At 38.3% G+C, this 24,786-nt stretch overlaps 1 protein-coding gene across 2 annotated transcripts; it reads left to right on the top strand.

Moving 5' to 3' along the window:
• The first annotated feature begins 351 nt into the window (after positions 1-351).
• Positions 352-16,741, top strand: LOC129266284 (zinc finger protein 271-like). 2 transcript variants are annotated; one of them, XM_064103651.1, is made up of 11 exons: positions 352-513; positions 6,144-6,271; positions 6,716-6,796; positions 9,634-9,711; positions 10,219-10,299; positions 10,414-10,494; positions 10,617-10,697; positions 10,820-10,900; positions 11,023-11,103; positions 11,226-11,306; positions 12,680-16,741. In XM_064103651.1, exons 2-11 carry the CDS (start codon positions 6,172-6,174, stop codon positions 14,710-14,712), a joined length of 2,778 nt encoding a protein of 925 aa, XP_063959721.1. In that variant the 5' UTR covers positions 352-513; positions 6,144-6,171; the 3' UTR covers positions 14,713-16,741. The 2 variants fall into 2 exon arrangements, with proteins under 2 accessions (XP_063959721.1, XP_063959722.1); XM_064103652.1 differs by lacking the exon at positions 10,414-10,494 and having other exon boundaries at positions 383-513.
• The last annotated feature ends 8,045 nt before the right edge of the window (positions 16,742-24,786 follow it).

Below are 24,786 nucleotides of genomic sequence, written 5' to 3'. Positions count from 1 at the left end.
CTTTTCCCTTCTTTAACTTTTTTCCTTTCTTTTCCCCTTTTTTTCTTTTTTTTTGCTCTGCCAATAGGGGGTGCCCGGGCCCCTCGGCCCCCCCCCCCCCCTGGATCCGCCTATGTACCACGGCAACAATCCTCGACAGCCAATCCAAATAAAAATTTCAGGGAAGTTACTATTGGATGGCAAAATTACCATGATTGATAATAACTTAACTTTCTGCGCCCCCCCCCCCCCCCCCCCCCCCCCGGTTGTATCATAAGGCCAGGGGAATCCCCTGCTGCGCAGGCCGGCCTGCAGCGCGCGCAGCTTGCATGCTGCCAAGCAAAGACCTTATAATATATTACGCTGCCAGCCAAGCCTCAGCTGCCTGAATGCAAATGACGTAGAGGGCTAACGGGATACATGGCAGATTGACTAAGTCGTCTCCACCTCCGGCAGAAAAACACAAATTTCGTGCTTTTTTATGCGTTAACTTGGTAGGACTATATTTGGGAACAGCCTAAAGTTCATTATGTGGTAAGCTCCTTGTGGTTTGAGGAAGAAAGAGTCTGATTTGTCAAAGAGAGATTGGAATAAACAAGCGCGTTGACATATTTTACGATTGTGCGATGCCAATGCCATGCCCATGGGCATGGCAATGCAACCGCAGTGGCTATGCCATGGTTTGCGGGTAGAAACGCTGCACGGGCCGGCGTGCGTACCTAGCCTGGAGGCGTCTGGGGAGTGAAAGTAATATACTGTAGGGGTATGGTCACTCCCCTAACGCCTGGCATTGTGATGTATAGAGTCCTACGTACCGAGGGAAAAGGCAACTATAAAAATGCGCCAAACTGCTAGTTATGTTTAGAATCTGAGGTCACGACGTTCAACCTTTCTTTGTCCTCCGGTCTCTTCCCCGAACCGTTTAAGTCATCTCTACTCCTTCCTCTCCTCAAGAAGCCTGCACTCGACCCAAATTCACTTAATAATTACCGGCCCATCGCAAACCTTCCTTTTTTGGGTAAGGTTCTGGAGAGAATAGTGTCGTCACAGCTCAGAGTTCATCTTGAGGGATCTGGCTTGCTTCCTGTGCCTCGGTCTTCTTATACTAGGAACCATCATTCGACAGAGACTGCGTTGGTTAAACTTTTCAACGATTTTCTACTTGCTGTGGATAAGGGCGATGAAGTAGCGTTAGTCCTTCTGGACTATACAGCTGCTTTTGACACTATTGATCACAACCTGTTACTCGATCGTCTTGAGAATGAATTCTCCATCACTGGAACTGTCCTACAATGGATCCGCTCATACCTTCATGGTCGTTCCCAACAAGTATTAGTTCAAGTAATAATTAATGATACACTTTCTAAATCATTCCCTCTAACTTACGGAGTTCCACAGGGTTCCGTCGTCGGCCCACTCCTTTTCATTCTCTATACCAGTCCACTTTCAAATCTTATACAATCTCACCAAGGTGTTCAGCATGTGATGTATGCAGACGACACACAAATTTATGTAACACTTAAACCTGACGGCAAGGTTGAAGCAGCTCAAAAGCTTCAAAGCTGTATTGAGGACATTAAGGTCTGGTCTCGTAAAAACAGACTCTGCCTTAATGAACGGAAATCTGAAGTTATCCACATATCGTCAAAGTTCAGAAATACCACTCCATTCCCTGATTTATTTTCTGATGTTTCTCTGAAGGGTAGTGAGTGGGTACGCGACCTCGGTGTGATGATCGACAATAAACTTACTCTTCAACATCATATCAAGCATATTTGCAGGTCTGCGTCATATGGTATTTTCAAAATTGGGAAGATTAGGAAACTACTTGACCGAGTGACCGACCCACAACTGCCAAACTAACACATGCATTTGTTTCCTGTCACCTAGATTATTGTAACGCAATATTTTCTAACCTCCCTCGTACATACCTACTTCCACTTCAACGGGTTCAAAACTCTGCTGCTAGACTGGTCTCTCTCTGTAGGAAATCTGAGCATATTACCCCAATCCTGCGTTCTCTCCACTGGCTCCCCATACATCATCGTATATCTTTCAAAGTCCTCCTCCTTACCTACAAAATTCTGAATGGTCAATCCCCCAAATATCTCACAGATCTCATTTCTTTACGTTCTAGCACCTCCTCAAGACCCCTCCGTTCATCATTTACATTGCAGTTAACTCCTGGACCGCGCACTTCTACAAAATATGGTGACCGGGCTTTTTCTTCTATTGCCCCTTCTCTTTGGAACAAGTTACCCTCTTACATGCATAGTGCCAAGTCCGTCAGTCAGTTTAAGGCCCTGCTCAAAACATACCTTTTCAATCAATGAATCCCAGTTGTGGGTCGGTCATTGGAGGTGCACACCAGTTTTAATCTGTTAGTATTTTTTTTTTTTTTTTTTTTTTTTTTTCTTCTTTTTTCATGATTTTTTTTTTGTCACACCTTGTGTTAATATGCCCATTTAATATTTTTTTCCCCCATGTAAAGTTAAATTCAGAACACAGTGCGCTTAGAAACGCCCGTATTAAGCGCCCTATAAATGTTTTGTATTATTATTATTTACATGGTCATGGGTAACAATATTGGTTGGCAACGTTTGGCAAAAAATGCGTAGTATTGGTTACAAAATGACGAATAAATTATATGAAGTAATAAAAGTAGAAGAGAGTTTACTTACACTTGTTGACATCGCCATCTTTGATCCTTTGTAATTGCAACCTAGTTACTAACCCAGGGAGCCCAGGGGCTTACCGTGTCTTTGACCATAGTCACCGGACTAGGGTGATTTATGGTCTAAATATTTCTCCAAATGAATTGTGAAAACAGAAAGTATACAATTACCACGATTATATATATGAAGGTCTAACGAGTGGCAGTTTCCTGAGATCTGGGCACAGACTGGAACCTCAAAAAAACGAAAAGTTCTCTCCTCTACCCCAGTCCCGATCGGCCATTTTGTTACGATTTTTAACAAAAATGGCCGATCGAAATGGGGGTAGAAGGAGATAATTTTTCGTTTTTTTGAGGTTCCAGTCTGTGCCCAGATGTCAGGAAACTGCCACTCGTTAGACCTTCATCCACATAATCGTGGTAATTGTATACTTTCTGTTTTCACAATTCATTTAGAGAAATATTTAGACCATAAATCACCCTAGTCCGGTGACTATGGTCAAATACACGGTAAGCTCCTGGGCTCCCTGGGTTACCTAGTTACGTGACGCGTATAGAGGGCGGCAAAATCATGAGCGGTGCTAGATTAAAAAGTGCTAAAATGTCCCGCTTCAACCACTGAACTAGAAATACATAGAGAAAACATATTGCATCTTGCCTTCTACGGCGCGTTCTCGAACAATTGACCTAGCAAAATGGCGGCGGTCACGTGGCTTATCGAGTTCGCCGGCGATGTTTTGCTTGGGTGTACACGACTTCCACGTATTTCTAGTTCAGTGGTTGAAGCGGGACATTTTAGCACTTTTTAATCTAGCACCGCTCATGATTTTGCCGCCCTCTATAAGTGTCACGTAACTAGGTTGCAATTACAAAGGATCAAAGATGGCGATGTCAACAAGTGTAAGTAAACTCTCTTCTAATTTTATTACTTCATATAATTTATTCGTCATTTTGTAACCATTACTACGCATTTTTTGCCAAACGTTGCCAACCAATATTGTTACCCATGTACAGCAGTCGTGACCTCAGATTCTAAACATAACTAGCAGTTTGGCGCATTTTTATAGTTGCCTTTTCCCTCGGTATGTAGGACTCTATACATCACAATGCCAGGCGTTAGGGGAGTGACCATACGTACAGTATATTACTTTCAGTCGCCTCCAGGCTAGGCGTACCGGTATATAGGTACTGGGGGCCGTTTCATAAACTTAAAAATTAAAGCTGTTCGTAAGTTAAGAGCGACTTTAAGAACCACTGGTTATCCTTTCTTATGCGCTAAACCGTCGCCCACCCATGGCTACATCTCTGCCGCCGACTACAGCAGTAGAGGCGCACGGCCAATATTGGACTCTTGGAGACTGTCTCCAATGTGGGAGATTATCTCCAATAATATATCAGAGACTTTTGTAAAGAATTTGGGTATCCAATTTCAGAGACAGTCTCCAGTTTTGGAGACCAATTTTCTTTGTTTACATTTGCTGCAAAAGGAATACCTTGGCGGCAAATAAAAATGTGATAAGCAGATTCCTCATGAAAAATTCCCCCTTTTCACCGTCTACTTTTAAAATTCACCGTCTACTTTTGTTTTAATAACGATTTTTGTTGTCAATCACACACAAAACAAATGGGCTTCTGACCTCAGAGAGACAAAATTTTGGGTGGAAAAAATCATGCTTTTGTTGGTGTTGTTTCTTTTGTCTTTTTTGCAAAGCAAGTCTCCAATGTGGGAGATTTTCTCCCCTATTGCTATTGGAGAGAGTCTCCCATATTGGCCGTGCGCCTCTACTGTACAGGAAAATTGAAGGCACGGCGCGTTCAACAAATGCAATTAATTTATGAAAATTTAACACAAACACTTACAGAAATCAGAATGAAGTCCTCCTAGTCCTACGAAACTTACCAAACGATGTGAAGTCGATTCCTCCTAATTTGATGATATCCCTCAAAAAGCGTCATTTAAGCATTGATTTTTCTTCTCATGACAAAATACGAAACCAACCTGCGCGAGCTCTCAAATTTTTCGTCTAATGAGCGAAAGAGGGCGCGCGATTTATCTTTGTATCAAAGACACTACAATTGAAAGACTAGGAGGGGTTGGTCCTAGACCAAAAGCTTCGGTCTCTCTTATGTTGGTTGTTCTGCTGAACTATGTAGGCTCCACTCACCAAATACAGTGACCGAAGTTCTAGCGAGATCTGTACAGGGGACTCAATGGCCATATGTACTTAAGCTCGGATAAAACGGGGAAGTGAAGTTGCGCGACAGCTGAAGTAAGTCACTGTTTTTCCCCTTTTAAGTTTATTTTTCCCCGTTTTGGTGCATTTCATGCCAAAACGGAATAATAATCTCTATTTTGGTTCAATCTTTTTATATTTTCATGAAATAAAGACAAAAATCGATGTGCCCCGTCAGGGGGATTTTGCATTGTTCACCCCCTAATGGTGGCTGCACGATAGCGAGCCGTCTGTGTACGAGGAGAAATTTAAAAAATAAACAAATGTTGAAAAACTCCTCGAAACAGACGGCTACCTAGGTCTGTCTAGGTTGGTCCCAGCCCTTCCTATTGAAAATTTCTTAACTAAAACAACTCAAGGCCAAAACGGAAAGTCAAAACAAAACAATTTAGTGACTTTCAAGCTCAGAATATCTTCTTAGAAAGACAAGTAGTGAACCACAATAAAGGTTACACTATTCACCCAACAAACACTGACTGAGCAACATGGCCGTAAGCTCTTTTCATAACATTTTTCTCGTTATTTTAATGAATTCTTTAAAAATGAAATCGATGTCGCAGAAATGTCAGAAATGAAGTTGAACCCCATGTACATGATTAAGGGCTAGATCTTTAGAGGGAAAGTAGAAATCTTGGGGGCGAAAGTTTTAGGTTTTGTGGCCGTGTGTGCATGACCATGCCTTAGCGTCCCAGGCTTCAATGTGGAGTAAGCCTACGTAAAGTAGATGACTTTTACAGTATATAATGCATAGTGGGTATGTGCCGTGGAGGGGACCCCCATTTTTACACTCAAATTTCTGTTCCAAGGCATATCATTTTTGTCTTATTGAGGAAAAGAACAAAGAAAGCCGCTCCAAAATATACAATGCAGCATTTTCTTCTTAACGAGAAAAAAAGAAGAAAGATATCCGCTCCAAAGCTTCGCATAATTCTGTTACGCCGTTCCGGTCGCATTGATCTGCTACAATGAGCCGCAATTTTGGTGAAAAGCAGCCGCAGAACACTGTCCGACCATCGCCTCAGCTGTGCTAGCTGCATGCACATATGCCCGCTCCATTTGGGATGCTTACGCAGGCGACCTGTTCCAAGGACCCCCGTTTTCACAAACATTTGTAGTTTCGAAGCCTGTTGCGAGGACCCTCCTTTTTACAATAGGCCCACTCCAAGGCTCCCGTTTTTTTGTCTCCCCGCGGCACATACCAACTACTTTCTTTGTATTATAGCCCACTCCTAACTGTATGAATATCATTCTTGCAGAAATTATGATGGTGATAAAGCAGAGAGCATGAATGTAAATATTAAGCAAGATACTGATGGCTGGGAAGATCTCTCGGATACAGAAGGAGAAGGAAATGGTGCTGATCTGACATGTAAACAAGAACAAGGTTTGCAAATCTTTAAGGGTCGAGTCTACCCCTGAAAATGTTGATTTGAATCAATAAAGAATAATAAAACATGCATAACATTGACAATTTAATCAAAATTAGGTGTGATATATAGGCTGTGACATTTTACTTATTTTTCTCAAAACAGTTGATGCACCAAGTAGTAATTCGCAAATGAGAAAGTCGATGATATCCCACACTATTTATTTTGCTCTTTTACTTTTTGAATTATACAATATTTTGATTTGATTGATTTGACAAATTAAATAACAGAAATTTAAGATACTTTATATAATGAAATACAAAAATAATTATTGGGTGGTACATGTATTCTTGTTTAAAAATTTAATAGCAAGATTCTTTCAAGTTTTTTCAAGAGTGAAGTTAAGCAAGCTCTCCATTGATGGTAACAATTTGTTTACATTGTTACTTTGTTTATGCTAGGTCAAACCGTCATCTTCAGATCAGAAGAAGGTAGAGTCATTATGGACAAGGAAACAGACCAGGACGATTATTTTGTACAAGGTGAGATGAACTTTCTTATAAAATGCCTCCCATGAAAATGGTCAAGATTTAACTACAGTAAGTTCTATAAATTGAATTAAAGCTTGATTTCCAATAATTTTATAAAATGAAAAGGTTTTACAGCGTAGTTGACTTATTTTAACACTTTATTTTTTTGACAATCAGCCATGCATTGCCTTTTGTTAAGTCTGTGAAAACATGATTTTTGTCTCACCTGCATAGCAGAGTGAGACTATAGGCGCTGCTTTTCGGACGGCGGCGACAGCGGTGGTGGCAGTGGTGTCAACACCAAATCTTAACCTAAGGTTAAGTTTTTGAAATGACAGCATAACTTAGAAAGTATATGGCGCTACAGGTAGTTCATGAAACTTGACCATAAGGTTAATCAAGTATTACTGAACATCCTGCCTGAGTTTCAGGTCACATGACCGAGGTCAAATGTCATTTAAGGTCAATGAACTTAGACCATGTTGGGGGAATCAACATCAAAATCTTAACCCGAGGTGAGTTTTTTAAATGTCATCATAACTTAGTAAATATATGGACCTAGTTCATGAAACTTGGACATAAGGTTAATCAAGTATTACTGAACATCCTGCTTGAGTTTCACGTCACATGACCAAGGTCATTTAGGGTCAATGAACTGGGGGAACATGTATCTGTTGAATTACCATCATAACTTTGAACGTTTATGGATCTGATTCATGAAACTTAAACATAAGAGTAATGAAGTACCACTGAACATCCTGTGCAAGTTTCAGGTCACATGATTAAGGTCAAAGGTCATTTAAGGTCAATGAACTTTGGCCAAGTTGGGGGTATTTGTTGAATTACCATCATAACTTTGAAAGTATATTGGTCTAGTTCATAAAACTTGGACATAAGGTTAATCAAGTATCACTGAACATCCTGTGCGCATTTCAGGTCACATGACCAAGGTCAAAGGTCAATGAACTTTGGCCATAATGGGGGTTTCTGTTGAATTACCATCATAACTTTGAAAGTGTATGAATCTGATTCATGAAACTTGGACATAGGAGTAATCCAGTATCTGTGAACATCCTGTGCGAGTTTCAGGCCACATGATCAAAGTCAAAGGTCATGTAAGGTCAATTAACTTTGGCCAAGTTTGGGGCATTTGTTGAATTACCATCATAACTTTAGTGTATAAAATGTGGATATAGGGGTAATCAAGTTTCACTGACAAGTTTTAGGTCACATGATCAAGGTCAAATGTCAATGAACGTAGTATTGTATCATTTTATGAATGGTGTTTTTTGTGAATAATTATTTGATAGTAATTTTCAAAGTCAGCACTGCTGCTATATTGAATCGCGTGGTGCAGTTGAGACGGCCAGAGGCATTCCACTTGTTTATGGAAATACAAGCATCATTTCAACAAGACAGAACTTTGTTATTTCTTGACCATTTTCTGTGATTGATGTACCAAATTAAAGTGCAGATTTTATGAAAATGTGATTTTGTTTTTTTAACTCATATGCCACCCAACAAGTGAATTTTTGGTATCCTTCAAATTGTTTTACTCAATCATACATGAATGAGGAGTCATCTATTAGTTATACCAGATGAATGAAGAGATTCTAAACTCTACAATGATAGGTCATTTGTCCATTGGGTTTTTGTTTGATAAATAATAAATCATTGATAATTCTTTGGTTTTTTTTCTAAGGGATATGCTGTACAAGGCAACCTTGATACAGTAATATGGTAACCAGTAGCATACGCAGGATTTTATAAAGGGGGGGGGGGTTCTCAACCTGAATGAAGTTGACAAGCAAAAAAAAGGGCCATCACCACAAATTTGAGGTTGTTTCGCACCCCAAAAAAATGACAAGCAGAGAAAAGAAAAAACAAAGGTCATCAACAAAAATTGAGGTTGTTTGGTACCAGAATTTTTTTTTTTTTTTGGGGGGGGTTGATTTATTAAGAGAGGGGTTTGGCTTTTAAAATAATTAAGGGGGTTGAACCCCTAAAACCACCCACCTGCGTATGCTACTGATGGTAACAGAAATATATTGTGGCCAACTGTTAAAAGATACACCACACAATCAAATCTATCAAGAAACCCAACCACAAATGGCTTGAAGGACCACATTAATATGAACCTCAAATATAATTGTAGCTTAAATGAACAATTCAACATAAAGATGTCGACAAAATGAAGTTAAGTGATGCTCTGATCTTGGCAAGAAATCGAGAGATTGACTTTACAAATAATATATTCAAAAGTGCTAATCTTTGTGGTCTTAGAATATCTATGATAAAACCAGGGGGGACTCACATTATTTTGGTGGTACGGGACGTGCAGCTTTGATGACCCCTTTTTCAGACATAATTTTCACTTCTCTAGATACTCTGAATGACGGAAGTTTAGTTCAGTAGCCGCCAAGCCCCGGGCGCAAGACCCCGGCCGTTTCGAGAAAACTCAGTTCCCAAGCCCATTCAAAATTTTCAAGCGCGAGCGCCACATGCGAGAGATGCATATTACATGTAGTAGCCGCTCCACACATAACGCATTCACAGCGCTAGCGGCGTGCACAGTACCTATACAGTGCCGCAATCTCGTTCGGTAGACCCTGTTTTTCACACACTGCGGTATATATTTAGTTCCCAAGACCCCATACTTTACCCTTGTAGTCAGTTCCTTAAAAGCCCATTTCAGAGTTTTGTGAGGCACACCCCCATCAAAAAATAATTTGAGTCCCCCCCTGTGATAAAGTTAGAATTTCAAAATTAATTGCTGAATTTCATTATAATTTCTATATATTTTGTTTGTTAGCCTTTATTTTTCATAATAATTCATCTGTTCATGATAGGTCAAACCTTCATCAAACAGGAGGTAGATGAAGACAGGACCAACCCTGATACAGTTCAAGAACAATGTACCACACAAGGTAAGATACACTGGTTCATGTTTGTTTTAGAACAAGCATGATTGATGTTAAAAGAGTCAAACATTGTTGACTGTTATCTTCATTATTTGCTTACTATTTATCTGTACATGCTAGGTCCAACCTTCATGTTCAAGCAGGAAATAGATGAAGACATTGCGAACAACGTTACAGGACAAAATCTATGGACCACACTAAGTAGGATAAACTGGTTCATTGTATTGTCAGTGTTTCTAGTTGGTACCTGCACTCATGTCGAACAGAATCAGTCAAATTTACATAGTTTCTTTGTGTGTAGTATTAATGCAAATGCAATTTTAATCCAACTTAGAATTCCCATTGCTAAGTATAACTTTTCGCCACTTGAGGGTAGCAATACACTTTCAAGATTGAGGACATTGAAGATACTTCACATATATTCTAGAACAAGCTTGTGTGAAGCTTGAAGGGTGAAGCATTGTTGATGGTTATCACTTAATAATTTGTTTAAAATTTATCTGTTCATACTAGGTCAAACCATTATCATCAAACGTGAAGTAGATGAAGACATGACCAACCCTGATACAGCTCGAGACCAATGGACCACACAAGGTAAGATAAACTGGTTCATGTATGTTCTAGAACAAGCATTATTGATGTCCAAAGAGTCAAACATTGTTGATTGTTATCTTCATTATTTGCTTACTATTTATCTGTTTATACTAGGTTCAACCTTCATCATCAAACGTGAAGTAGATGAAGACATGACCAACCCTGATACAGCTCAAGACCAATGGACCACGCAAGGTAAGATACACTGGTTCATGTATGTTCTAGAATAAGCCTGATTGATGTTCAAAGGGTCAAACATTGTTGACTGTTTAATATAAATCTTAATTATTTGCTTACTATTTATCTCTTCTTACTAGGCCAAACCATTATCATCAAACAGGAACTAGATGAAGACATGACCAACCCTGATACAGCTCAAGACCAATGGACCACGCAAGGTAAGATACACTGGTTCATGTATGTTCTAGAACAAGCCTGATTGATGTTCAAAGGGTCAAACATTGTTGACTGTTTAATATAAATCTTAATTATTTGCTTACTATTTATCTCTTCTTACTAGGCCAAACCATTATCATCAAACGTGAAGTAGATGAAGACATGACCAACCCTGATACAGCTCAAGACCAATGGACCACGCAAGGTAAGATACACTGGTTCATGTATGTTCTAGAATAAGCCTGATTGATGTTCAAAGGGTCAAACATTGTTGACTGTTTAATATAAATCTTAATTATTTGCTTACTATTTATCTCTTCTTACTAGGCCAAACCATTATCATCAAACAGGAACTAGATGAAGACATGACCAACCCTGATACAGCTCAAGACCAATGGACCACGCAAGGTAAGATACACTGGTTCATGTATGTTCTAGAACAAGCCTGATTGATGTTCAAAGGGTCAAACATTGTTGACTGTTTAATATAAATCTTAATTATTTGCTTACTATTTATCTCTTCTTACTAGGCCAAACCATTATCATCAAACAGGAACTAGATGAAGACATGACCAACCCTGATACAGCTCAAGACCAATGGACCATGCAAGGTAAGATTCACTGTTTCGTCTGATTTATAGAAATTATATAGAGCAATATGGTTACGTAATTGTCCCCCATGAATTATTATTTAACAATTTCAAGCAATGTTCGAGACTTTAAAGAAAACTCTTCATGGTATTTTGTGGCAATGGATGGTTGCTTAACCCTATCTAGGCCGGGGTATTTTGGGAGTTCATATGGCTGGGGGGGGGGGGGGAGGGGTGGGCTCAGGACCGCCTTGAGATCTCGGTCGCTGATCTCACGATCGCTTCAAAAATTGGCATACATGTTGAATAATCATATGTTTATGATTTTTTGGTTGAAATCTTAATTTCCATTGACTTTGTACATGAAATCACGTTTTTTAGCAATTTTTGGTCTGACATGCACTTCCAAAATGTTGCGTAATTTCAGAATCGTGTATTTTGGTGTCGCAAAAGTGGTTTCAAAAGTTACGCAAGATTTGAAAGTAAAAAAGAAGGGAGCGGAGGGTACAAAAAATTTGTATGGCAAAAATATTGCATGAGTCGTTTAGGCGCCTAGATAGGGTAAAGAATCAGGGGTTCCTGTTTTTCATGTATTTGAGAATCTAGGTTAATATCCTTTTTTGGTGAATACAAGGTCTCGCTGGGAGACACTGAGAGCAAGACCTTTGACAGACTGTTGTGAGACCATGAAACTTGCTTGATCTTTCAAACGTCCTTCTTTCAAAGATCTCTGAGGTCTTTCACGATTCCTGATGGATCTTTCAGTGGTCTTCGTGATCTCCATGATCTCCAAAACTTTTTGAAATGGTTCAAAACCGTCTTTCAGCGGTCTTACTGGAAAACTTTTTTTTTATGGATTTCAGCAGTCTTTCAGTAGTCTTTCGATGAACTTTCAAATTTCTTATTAGTCTTTGCATGATCTTTCGACAGTCTCAAGATTTTTGCACAGATCACTGTAAGGCTTGTGAGAGATCAATTTGAAAGATCATTGAAAGATCATGGAGGTTCCATGGAAAGAATTCTGAAAGATCACTTGTAGCATAAAAGATCTCTGAAAGACCGTTGAAAGATCTCTATAGGACTAGTCAAAGACCAAAAAGACAAGAAATATCAATCAGTCTTTCAAAATTCTTTGAGGGGTCTTTCTGAGCCATTCCCCAGAAAATGACATATTTCAGTTATGTTGAAGACTACTGTAAGACCTTGCCAAATTTTGGTCTTTCAAAGGTCCTTCAAAGGATAGAGCACTCACAATAGCTAATGTCTTAGTGTTGAAATGATAACGCACCATGAACAAATTGATTTTTTTTTTTTTTTTTTTTCAGATGAGAGCTTTTTTACTTTACTCTTGACGTTTTTACGATCTGAACAAGATGATTTTGTTTTCCTTCCAGATAAAGATCTTTTGGATGGAGAGGAGGTAAGACAATCATCAATGACAGAATGCAGTGAAAATGAGTCCCATCAGTGTTTACGATGCAATAAGACATTTACAGATGAGGCTTTTTTAGTTCTGCATCATAAAACACACTCTAGGGAAGTTGAGTTTGCTAGTCATCCTAGGACAGAGTTTGGAGACAGATGCTTCAAGTGCCCCCATTGTCATAAGAATTTTGAATGTAGGGATTATCTTGTAACCCATATGAGCACACACACTGGAGAAGAATCTTATAGTTCTCATTGTGACAAGGGATGTTCTCAAAAGAGTTATCTTACCGGTCATATAAGAACACATACAGGAAAAAAAACCTATATCTGCTCTCATTGTGAGAAGGGATTTTCTCAAAAGAGCGATCTTACCCGTCATATAAGAATACACACAGGAGAAAAACCTTATCATTGCTCTCATTGTGAGAAGAGATTTTCTGACAAGAACACTCTTACTATTCATATTAGAACACATACTGGATCAAAACCCTATATTTGCTCTCTTTGTGAAAGAGGATTTTCTCAAAAGGGCGATCTTACCCGTCATATAAGAATACACACAGGAGAAAAACCTTATCGTTGCTCTTATTGTGAGAAGAGATTTTCTGACAAGAACACTCTTACAATTCATATTAGAACACATACTGAAGAAAAACCCCATATTTGCTCTCATTGTGGTAAGAGATTTTCTAAAAAGAGTCATCTTTCCTCTCATATAAGAACACACACCGGAGAAAAACCTTATCGTTGCTCTCATTGTGACAAGAGATTTTCTAACAAGGTCTTTCTTACATATCATATTAGAACACATACAGGAGAAAGACCGTATATTTGCACTCATTGTGAGAAGGGATTTGCTAAAAAGATTGATCTTACCTATCATATACAAACACACACAGGAGAAAAACCCTATATTTGCTCTCATTGTGAGAAGAGGTTTGCTAAAAAGGGCAATCTTACCTGTCATATTAGAACACACACAGGAGGAAAACCTTATAGTTGCTCACATTGTGACAAGACATTTCCTAACAAGGCTGTTCTAACAAATCATATCAGAACACATACTGGAGAAAAACCTTATCATTGCTCTCATTGTGAGATGAGATTTTCTACCAAGGCCAATCTTACAAATCATATTAGGACACATACAGGAGAAAGACCGTATATTTGCACTCATTGTGAGAAGGGATTTGCTAAAAAGAGTGATCTTACCTATCATATAAGAACACACACAGGAGAAAAGCCCTATATTTGCTCTCATTGTGAGAAGGGATTTTCTACTAAGGGTCAACTTTCCTGTCATATAAGAACACACACTGGAGAAAAACCTTATCATTGCTCTCATTGTGAGAAGAGATTTTCTACCAAGGCCCATCTTACAAATCATATTAGAACACACACTGGAGAAAAACCCTATATTTGCTCTCATTGTGAGAAGAGATTTTTTACCAAGTCCATTCTTAAAAATCATGTTAGAACACACACAGGAGAAAAACCCTATATTTGCTCTCATTGTGAGAAGGGATTTACTCAAAAGATTGATCTTACCCATCATATACGAACACACACAGGAGAAAAACCCTATATTTGCTCTCATTGTGAGAAGAGATTTTCTACCAAGGCCCATCTTACAAATCATATTAGAACACACACTGGAGAAAAACCCTATATTTGCTCTCATTGTGAGAAGAGATTTTTTACCAAGTCCATTCTTAAAAATCATGTTAGAACACACACAGGAGAAAAACCCTATATTTGCACTCATTGTGAGAAGGGATTTACTCAAAAGATTGATCTTACCCATCATATACGAACACACACAGGAGAAAAACCCTATATTTGCTCTCATTGTGAGAAGGGATTTGCTAAAAAGATTCATCTTACCTATCATATACGAACACACACAGGAGAAAAACCCTATATTTGCCCTCATTGTGGAAAGAGGTTTGCTAAAAAGGGCAATCTTACCCGTCATATAAGAACACATACAGGAGAATAACCCTATATTTGATCATATTGTGGAAAGGTATTTGCTAAAAAGAGTGATCTTACAACTCGTATAAGAACACATGCTACAGAAAAGAAAACCTTATCGTTGCTCTCACTGTGAAAATGGATTTTGTAAACAGCCGTCATACACGTCATTTAAGGACACGCACACAGGAGAAAACCCCTAGATTTTTTTCTCATTGTGAGATTTTCCTAAAAGAGACGATTATGTAGAACACATAGTCATGAATTTTTGTACTGGAAAAAATAACGATTTGTCAATTAGGAGAAACTCACAATCCTCTATGGTTGTGATGTTCCACCAACCAAAAGTGACTTCGCTAAAAAAAAATCAGTGAACTGTAGCGTTGCTTGGTTCCCTGGGAGGGAGATTGAGAACGGTTCTGAACTTTTTGTAGAATTCTGTCCCAGACGTTTGATAGCTGAAACTGTAAACTACCTCCCGGATTTCCGAACCACCTGATTTCTCTGTCTAGGATTCCCATGTTCTTGTTTAAAACATGTCCTGTAGTGTCCACTCTAAAATGACAGCTATTTTGATGCCCAAGAAGATTGGGGTGCTCATTCAGCTCACCCGCTTGTATTTTTGGCCGTCCACTACACGATGTGATGCGTGGTATAATCTACAAAAATTAAGATCAAATTTAAAAAAATCTCATTACTAATTGATTATGCTACTTTGTGCTTAAAATCAAAAGTTTGCTCTAATGAACTAAATAAGGCCCCAAAATTTCTAACCCTAACCCTCCTCCAGTCTTACTTTGGTCAATCATAATAATAAGAACAATAATAATAATTTGCATTTATATAGCACTTTATCAATGTACTACTGCTCAAAGCCCTTCACTATGGTTTAACTTGGCTATTTGGAAGCTTGAATTGGTAGTGTGTACCCGGGGGGGGGGGGGGGGGGGGGGGGCACTCGACCAAAAAAGTGGTAGGGGTGTGCCGTGGGCAAGACAAAAAACGGGGGCCTTGGAGCGGGCTCATTGTAAAAAGGAGGGTCCTCGGAACGGGCTTCGGAACTACAAATGTTTGTGAACACGGGGGTCCTTGGAACGGGTCGCCTGCGTGCGAGTGCGTATGCTTTCCTATGGAACGTACTTGCAGCTAGCCCGGCGGCACGACTGACGGGCGCACTAGCGCAGAGGCCATAGTCGGACAGCGAGCTGCGGCCGCTTTTCACCAAAATTGCGACCGGAACGGCGAAACGGAAAATATGCGAAGCCCTGGAGCGGATTTTTTTTCTTCTTTTTTCTCGAGAAGAAGAAAATGCTATGCTCTGGAGCGGCTTTCTTTGTTCTTTTTCTCAATAAGACAGAAATGCTATGCCTCGGAACGGAAATTTGAGTGTAAAAATGGGGGTCCCCTCCGCGGCACATACCCACTATGCATTATATACTGAGTGCCCCCACCCCCCCCCCCCCCCCCCCGGGTGTGTACCAACTCAAAACTCGAGCCAAAATGAAGGTAGATAATGATAGGAGCTATTACTACAGTATGGTAGGGTGGATGGTTTTTTAGTCCAGAATACTTATTTTTAGTATTATCTCGGTACAGTATTACAATTTATATGTATTATTTACACCACTGGAACTATAACTTGATTTTTGTATTCCCCCCCCCCCCCCCTCAAAAGAATAAAGTAATCATAATAAAAATATATAAATAAAAATTTTAAAAAATAAAATAAATAAGAAAGTAAATAATTGGATTGGAGTTACTGGTTCAATTATGTGTTATAAATTGAATTATTTTTCATTTTATTGGAGGGGAGGTAAACTTATTTTTCAGATTTTACCAGTCACATTAGTCTAAACACAATCTAACCATATTATGTTCATGTAAAGCAATTTTTTGTTAGAATTACCCCATCTCTTAGTTTATTACGAAACTGGCTCATTGCTTATTTCATATTTTTCTGGGTAGGTATTTTCGTGTTGTAAAGAGAGTTTTATATATTAAGGATGATGCATGCTTTTGTAATAAACCTGTTTCATACAGCTGAAAAAAATTATGATGTGAATTTGATTATTCTTACAGTGCATTGTGAAAAGTGGGAAAAGGATTGAGGGAAGGGTGTGTGTGGGTGCCAGTGTGTGCCTGGGTTTGTGTATACATGACGTATGAATATGTACATTTATACAACCTTGCGAATGCATGCGTGTGGTGTGTGTGTATATATGATTGTGTATCCACAGAGGGCTGTATCATTCATATTTGTACTAACAAATTGCATGTGGTAAATATATAAATTATGCAAATACAATTTTATGGAAATAGCATATGGTTGGAATAGAGTATTCATATCTTAAAGAAGAAACTAAGTTGGGAGCTTGAAAAGAGATTACGATAGGGAGAATGAGGAAGCATAGGCGGAAATCTTTCCCCAAAGGGAGGGGGCCAGGGGCTGGACACTTTGACAAGCAAAAAAAAAGTGTATCACCAAAAATGTAAACTGATTTTAACCCCCCAAAAATGACAAGCAAACAAAAAAAAAGGTTTTCACCAAATATGTAAGGTCATATAGTCGAAAATGCATGTATTATTTCGATTATGAATGATGTATTTTTCTACATCATTAAAAAGACCAAAAGGGGACATTTGATATTTTGTCCCCCTCTTACTATTTTTGGTAGGGGGACGCCCCCCCCCCCCTCCTGGGATTGAATTCCACCCATGTGAGGAAGCAATGACTGAACATAATAATGTAGAAAAGAGGAAAGGGTTGAGGGCAATGAAGATAAAGAAGAGAGGCAGTGAGGCTTTAAGAGAAGGGAAAAGAATTATGCCGCAATTACCCTTAACATGGTAAGTTAAAGCTTACCAAAAAAAAAGGAAGTAAAAAGTACGATACATGGTTTGATGGACATGTCTAGAAACATATATGGGGCCCGTAACACAAAGCTCAAATAGAATATCGATGAATGATTACACTGACTACAATGTACAAAAAGGGCGAAACTATAAATGATTATAGATAGACATATATCTCGTTACTCGGACATTAGTGATCTTAGAAAAACTATAGGTATTTGGTAGATAAAATAGCTTAAAGGTATATTTTTGGATTTCTCGAAAGCTTTTTATACTGTACGTTGACCATGAAAAATATCACTAAAATAATATTTGTAAAGTTTTGTCTAGAAATGATTGTGTAATCTCCACCCGGGGGGCCACTTACATTGACGAGTGGATACCATGTGCGACCAAAAAACACGTAAAAAGGATGTCTTTTTCACGAGAGGGCACGTTACGTGCGTAACGTGATAAGGGTGTCAAAAACACAAAAATAATGAAAAAAGGGTATCTATTTCGCTAGGACAATTTAGTGTTTAGGGTCGAATTTGCGGGGATGATAAAACAAAATTAAAATATTTTATAAAGGATGTCCTTTTATCCCCAACACTTCGTGTTTAGAGTCCAATTTGCAAGAGTTGTAGAAGGTGGGGTCGTACTTAAAGGAGAAATATATTGATTATGAATATGGCCTTATTATATATCAGTGGAAAGGTCATGATGTGGGGATTATCATTTGGTCATTCAAAAATAACGAAAGTAATACATAAGGTGGAAATCGCCAATTAAAAAGCGCTAAAATGCCTCGATCTCCTAAATACGCCTCCTAGCGGTCTCTGAATTGACTCGAATTTGATGACGTGTATGAGTGTACGAGAGACGTGATTGGCTCTCCCACGTCAAGCTACACTTGCATGCAAAACCTGTTGCGAGTGTCCGTTTTCTCCACACTGTCACTGAATACTTCGATCACGAAATGAAAGAAAACCCAGAAGTTTAATTATCTAGATTTTGGATTTTCAAATTGATGATTTTGAAGATGAAGAGAATGATGATGAAGTTTCTAGCTCTAGTGACGTGGATGGTGGTAAATTAGGGGAATTACGCCTATGATGATGAGTCGGACAATTCAACTTTGCATGCCGATTCGCTACCAACTCATGCAGCTGCTAGTGCTAGCTGCACGTACCGCGGGCCAAAATAAATCCATGAAATTCCAGCCTGACAATCTAGACAGAGTCTCTTCCCTCATTTACTCTAAAGAAGGAAAATAATGATATAACTGTACTTACATACAAGTGAATATATCCGAATCTGAAGGCAAATCAACTCAACGAATAGCAGCAGACGATATATGCACCGACGGTAATATTCACGTGGCTGGGATAAATTGTCACTCGTTCTGTTAGATATAATTTCTATCTCATATTATTTTGACAAAATTACGAAACTCGGGAAATTATTTATCTATATAAAAATATAGTAACACCTCGTACTATTTTTAAAGGGGAATCCAACCCAAATAAAAACTTGTTGATATAAGGAAAAGAAAAATCAAACAAGTTGATAGGTGAAAGTTTGAACAATATTGGACAAACAACAAGAAAGTTATGAATTTTTAAAAGTTGTAAATATTGGTAATCACTATACCCAAGGAGACTTCAAATTGGCCGCATATGGGATGTCATAGTGATGTAAGGCAAGGACTACTCTTCCATGTACTCCAATACATATTATGGCTAAAATGTCCTTTTTCACAAAAGTTTTATTTCAAATAATATATTTCTTTCATGAGGACATAAAACAATATACTACCTGGGTTATATTTAGATTACTGCCCCAGGGGAATGGGTACTTAGGAGAAAACCAAAAATCCCTGATAATAAAGTACATGGCCTATGGGAAAGTTGTCCTTACCCCTTGTCATAACTTACTTACCCAGTTGCCAATTTGAAATCTACATAGTATTAGTGATCTCAATTTTAAAGCTGCTATAACTTTCTTATTGCTTGTCCGATTTCTTTCAAACTTTCATCATTCTGTTTAATTTATTTTTCTCCTACCCTATACAACATTTTATGGCCAAGGCTGGATTTCCCTTTAAATTACGATAAAACCTTTTTTGAAGCAAAAAATTGAGGTAAATTAAAATTAGATGTAAAAGATCATCCCCAACATGCGTAGCTCGTTCCGTATGTGATTGTAAACAAACCATCCAAAATGCCGGTTGAGAGATGTGCAACACGTGCATCTATATACCGTACTCTCTCAGCTCAGCCAAGGCGAGCAAGCAATGTGTGTTTGTGATGGTTTGTTTACATACGAGCTACGCATGTTGGGGATGATCTTTTACATCTAATTTTAATTTACCTCAACTTTTTGCTTCAAAAAAGGTTTTATCGTAATTTAAAAATAGTACGAGGTGTTACTATATTTTTATATCTAACAGAACGAGTGACAATATATCCCAACCACGTGAATATTATCGTCGGTGCATATCGTCTGCTGGTATTCGTTGAGTTGATTTGCCTTCAGATTCGGATATATTCATTTGTTTGTAAGTACAGTTATATCATTATTTTCCTTCTTTAGAGTAAATGAGGGAAGAGACTCTATCTAGATTGTCAGGCTGGAATCAATTTTCATGGATTCATTTTGGCCCGCGGTACGTGCAGCTAGCGCACTAGCAGCATGCATGAGTAATTGGTAGCGAATCGGCATGCAAGTTGAATTGTCCGACTCATCATCATAGGCGTAATTCCCCTAATTTACCTCCATCCACGTCACTAGAGCTAGAAACTTCATCATCATTCTCTTCATCTTCAAAATCATCAATTTGAAAATCCAAAATCTAGATAAACTTCTGGGTTTTCTTTCATTTCGTGATCGAAGTATTCACCCAGAAGGAAAAAACCAGTTCCACTGGACCAGTTAGACCAGGAGAATTTTAACTGGTAACTCTGGAAATTGGAACATCGGTTTACTGGTCTAACTGGTCATACTGGTCCAATTAAAATTTTACTGTCCAGTTAAAAATTAAACTGGTCTTGAATTACTGAAAATTGTATACTGGTCTTGCTTCTGGTGGTTGTTACTCAGTGGTCTCACTGGTCTTCATACTGGTATCCAATGCATGTAAGCTGGTCTTTACTACTGGTCTGACTTGTCCTCGAACTGGTCCTCGTACTGGTCTTACTGGATCAATTTATAACATGCATTTGGGTTGTTATATACCATGGTCAGTGAAATGTGATGGAAAAGATGGTTAGTAAATTAATCTTTCTACTGTTATTTTAAATGTGATATATGAAATTACACATTTTCATTGTGAATTAGTTCACACACTTTTTTTAGAAAGTTTTTAAACAACAATGAGTGCCATTGCAAGGATATTCCATTCTAAATCCTGATTTTTCTTTTAAAAACAGGAAATATGCAAATGAGGTAAACCACGTGCTCAGCATCATCATAATTACTGGTATTACTAGTCTTGACCAGTTCAATTTCAAACAATGAATTACTTTAGACCAGTTGACTATATCAGAGGAATATATCTTGCTCTTAATCATAATTAAAGGAAATACTTATTTTAATGATGATGTTAATACTTGATAATTATGATATTAATAATAATAATTACAATATCAATAACAATGATAACAGTAATAACAACAATGATCATAATCATAAAATTAATAATTATGATAATTATAAGAAGAATGATGATAACAATCGATAACGATAATAACTTTCTCTGAATTGCAAGATTCATTTTCCATAATTCGTCAAATGATCTTACTTGAAATAGAGTCATTATTTATTGGACCAGTAACACCAGTTTGATGAAAAACAATTTAACTGGTATTACTACTTTGCTTCAACTGGAATGCAATTGTTTGAACTGGTCTCCAGTTGATTTTTACTGGTCCAGTTAAAAATCAACTGCTCCAGTAAACATATACTGGAAACCAATAAAAATCTACTGGAAACCATTTCTTGGACCAGTAACACCAGTTTGATGAAAAACAATTTAACTGGTATTACTAATTGCTTCAACTAGAATGCAATTGTTTGAACTGGTCTCCAGTTGATTTTTACTGGTCCAGTTAAAAATCAACTGGCCCAGTAAAAATATATTGGAAAACAGTAAAATTCTACTGGAAACCAGTAAAAATTCTTACTGGTCTTACTGGTTTTACCTTCTGGGCAGTGACAGTGTGGAGAAAACGTACCCTCGCAACAGGTTTTGCATGCAAGTAGAGCTTGACGTGGGAGAGCCAATCACGTTTCTCATACACTTATACACGTCATCAAAAAAACCCAATTTCGCGGACGTAATTGTGCGTGTTTGAAGCATTCAGAGAGAGAACTTTAAACTATCAATTAAGTGAGTTTCATCGGTCTCCATGATAATTAAATGATGTTCACTATCGTGTTCTTTTTATTTTCCCCTTTAATTTGATATATAATTCTTTATTTTTATGATTTTCAATATAATATTTCTACTTTAACCAAATAAGGTAAAGCCGACGACCGAAGGACCCGTAACAATAAAACATTAATTCCTGTACTTGTTTAGGGGTTCATTTCAGAGAATATTTGCCAAGAGTATCGTTTTGTTTCCAATACTTGTTAAGGGTAGGGTTTCACACGCCAATACTTGTTAAGCCAGGGGTGCATTTTCAGAATATGGAAATTACGTGTTTAGGGTGCTTTAATTTCGAGACCCCATGGTCGCGCATGGTATCCACTCATGAATGGAAGTGCCCCCCCCCCCCCGGGAATCTACAAGAAATTTTGCTAGTTTTTGTATTCAACTCTAATTTTGCCTTATCTTCATTACATAGTCTTGGCATGGGGTAAGTCTATATAAAAACCCAACTAGAAAAGATACTTGTCACTCAAAAAAGGGTGATAAGAATTATTTTCAATGATGCAGCCTGATTACAGTGCACATGTGTTTTATACTAAAGGTAGAAGATGTATCTTCTATACATTAATTAGCTTCATGTATGATCACGAAAGTGGTACTCTTCCGAATAATGCATTAGTGCAAATGTTTAGAAAGAACAACTCCAAGTTCACGGTAATACTAGGCAGGCAACTGCACTTCATCCCCTACCGGGGACCATGGCAAGGGACTTCCTTTCCTAAGCCCTCACTTTTCTCGTTTTTTTGTTTTGTGTCCAAAGTTTTCTCTCCCTCTCGATCCATCCTTCGTCCCCCTTTTCCCTTTGTAGATATCATCTCCGTTAGGGCTTAATTGTACATATTCCCTCACACCGTCTCACATACTTTTATGCAGTTCTTTACTAGGTCGTTTTTACCTTTAATCTCTCTTAAACTTGTTAAAATTTCAAGCCATGTACTCCTTTTGGGACAAGCTCAGCTCCTTGAAGGCCCCCCCCCCCCTTTGCATGTATATATTTTGAATGATGATCTCATCTTTATACAGTGCGTCCCAGAAAAAACGAAACCGAGATTTAGCGATGATTTATCATAGCTTATTCACAAAGACAATAGACAAATGTAAAGCTTAGAATTTCCCATTTCATCTGAAATTACTTAGATTATTTCACATTCACGCATGAGTGAGCAAAAACAATTTGAAGAGGGGATACCAAAAAGTCATTTGGCGGGCTGTATCTTGGTTTCAAAAAGAAAACCACATTTTAAAAAAGTTCAATATCCGCTCTTTAATTTGATTCCTCAATTACAGAAAATGGTCAAGAAATAACAAAGTTCTGGTTATTTTAAATAAGGCTTGGCGGTTCTACAGGCTTAATTGCTTTCAAACTCACTTGACACTCCGTTTTGTTGACGATCAGCCATGCATTAAGTCTTTTGTTAACCGTGCGATAGCTTCTGTGGGAAACCGGTGAAAACACGTTCATTTAATGAAATTATGGAAATACAAGCATTGCTTCGAGGGAACATAACTTTTACTTCTTGACCATTATCTGTGATTGGGTATCAAATAAAAGAGCAGAGATTGAACTTTTTAGGCATATTTTCTTTTTTTAATTCAGACACCCCCGCCAAATGAATTTGATCGCTAATACCATGTCAACAATCCTTCTAAGCTTTACATTGGTAGGTCATTTGTCTATATTGTATTTATGATTAAGTTATGATAAATCATCGCTAAATCTCGGTTTCGTTTTTTCTTGGGACGCACTGTATAGATTTAGTGTGTGCGATCATATCGCGACAATCGAAAGGAGAAATAATTACCATGATCGCCAATACCACGTTAACAATCCTTGACAGCCAATCAAAATGAAAATCTCAGGGAAGTTAATTATTGGATGGCAAAGTTACCATGATTGATGATAACTTTGAGGCATATTTTCTTTTTTTAATTCAGACACCCCCGCCAAATGAGTTTGATCGCTAATACCATGTCAACAATCCTTCTAAGCTTTACATTGGTAGGTCATTTGTCTATATTGTATTTATGATTGAGTTATGATAAATCATCGCTAAATCTCGGTTTCGTTTTTTCTTGGGACGCACTGTATAGATTTAGTGTGTGCGATCATATCGCGACAATCGAAAGGAGAAATAATTACCATGATCGCCAATACCACGTTAACAATCCTTGACAGCCAATCAAAATGAAAATCTCAGGGAAGTTAATTATTGGATGGCAAAGTTACCATGATTGATGATAACTTTTTGCACCCCCCCCCCCCTGGGTTGTATCATAATAAGGCCATCAGGGGAATTCTCTGCTGCCTGGCTAGTCCAGATTGGACCTTGTTGTTTGGAAGTGCTTTTTCCCAAAGCTAACATAGAGGGCACATGTCTCCCAATCTCTAATCAGCGCCAATCCACTCATCTTCCCTCCCCAACAAGGTCCAGTACAAAACTTTGCTGTACCAGAAAAGCTAGGCATCAATCAAACAAGTTACACGGTAGGGGGTCATGTGCCCTAGTCTCACACACCAAACAAGACACATTTTTACCCAAAACAACTTCACCTCAAACAGGGTGAAAAATGCAAAGTTGTGTTGTTTTTTTTACACTGTAAACATAAGGCTCCGTGTTAATGCACTTAAAAAATATCTATTCAGCGCCTTCCTCTCTCGTCAAATGATTCCACCCATGAACCAAGTATCAAAGTTTGAATAAGTAGACTACACCAGTCACAAGGAGGCAACAGCTGGTAAACATCTCTGGCTCAGGCAGTATCAACAGATCCTGGCCCCCACCCCCATCGTGGTCAATGGGCAGTGGAGGGTCAGGGGAAACCAGACCAGTG

Source organism: Lytechinus pictus, chromosome 8 (assembly GCF_037042905.1).
Source record: "Lytechinus pictus isolate F3 Inbred chromosome 8, Lp3.0, whole genome shotgun sequence".
In the NCBI taxonomy this organism is placed as follows: Eukaryota; Metazoa; Echinodermata; class Echinoidea; order Temnopleuroida; family Toxopneustidae; genus Lytechinus; species Lytechinus pictus.
The sequence above is the reverse complement of the archived record's forward strand: the minus strand, read 5'-3'. Positions and strand labels throughout refer to the sequence as shown.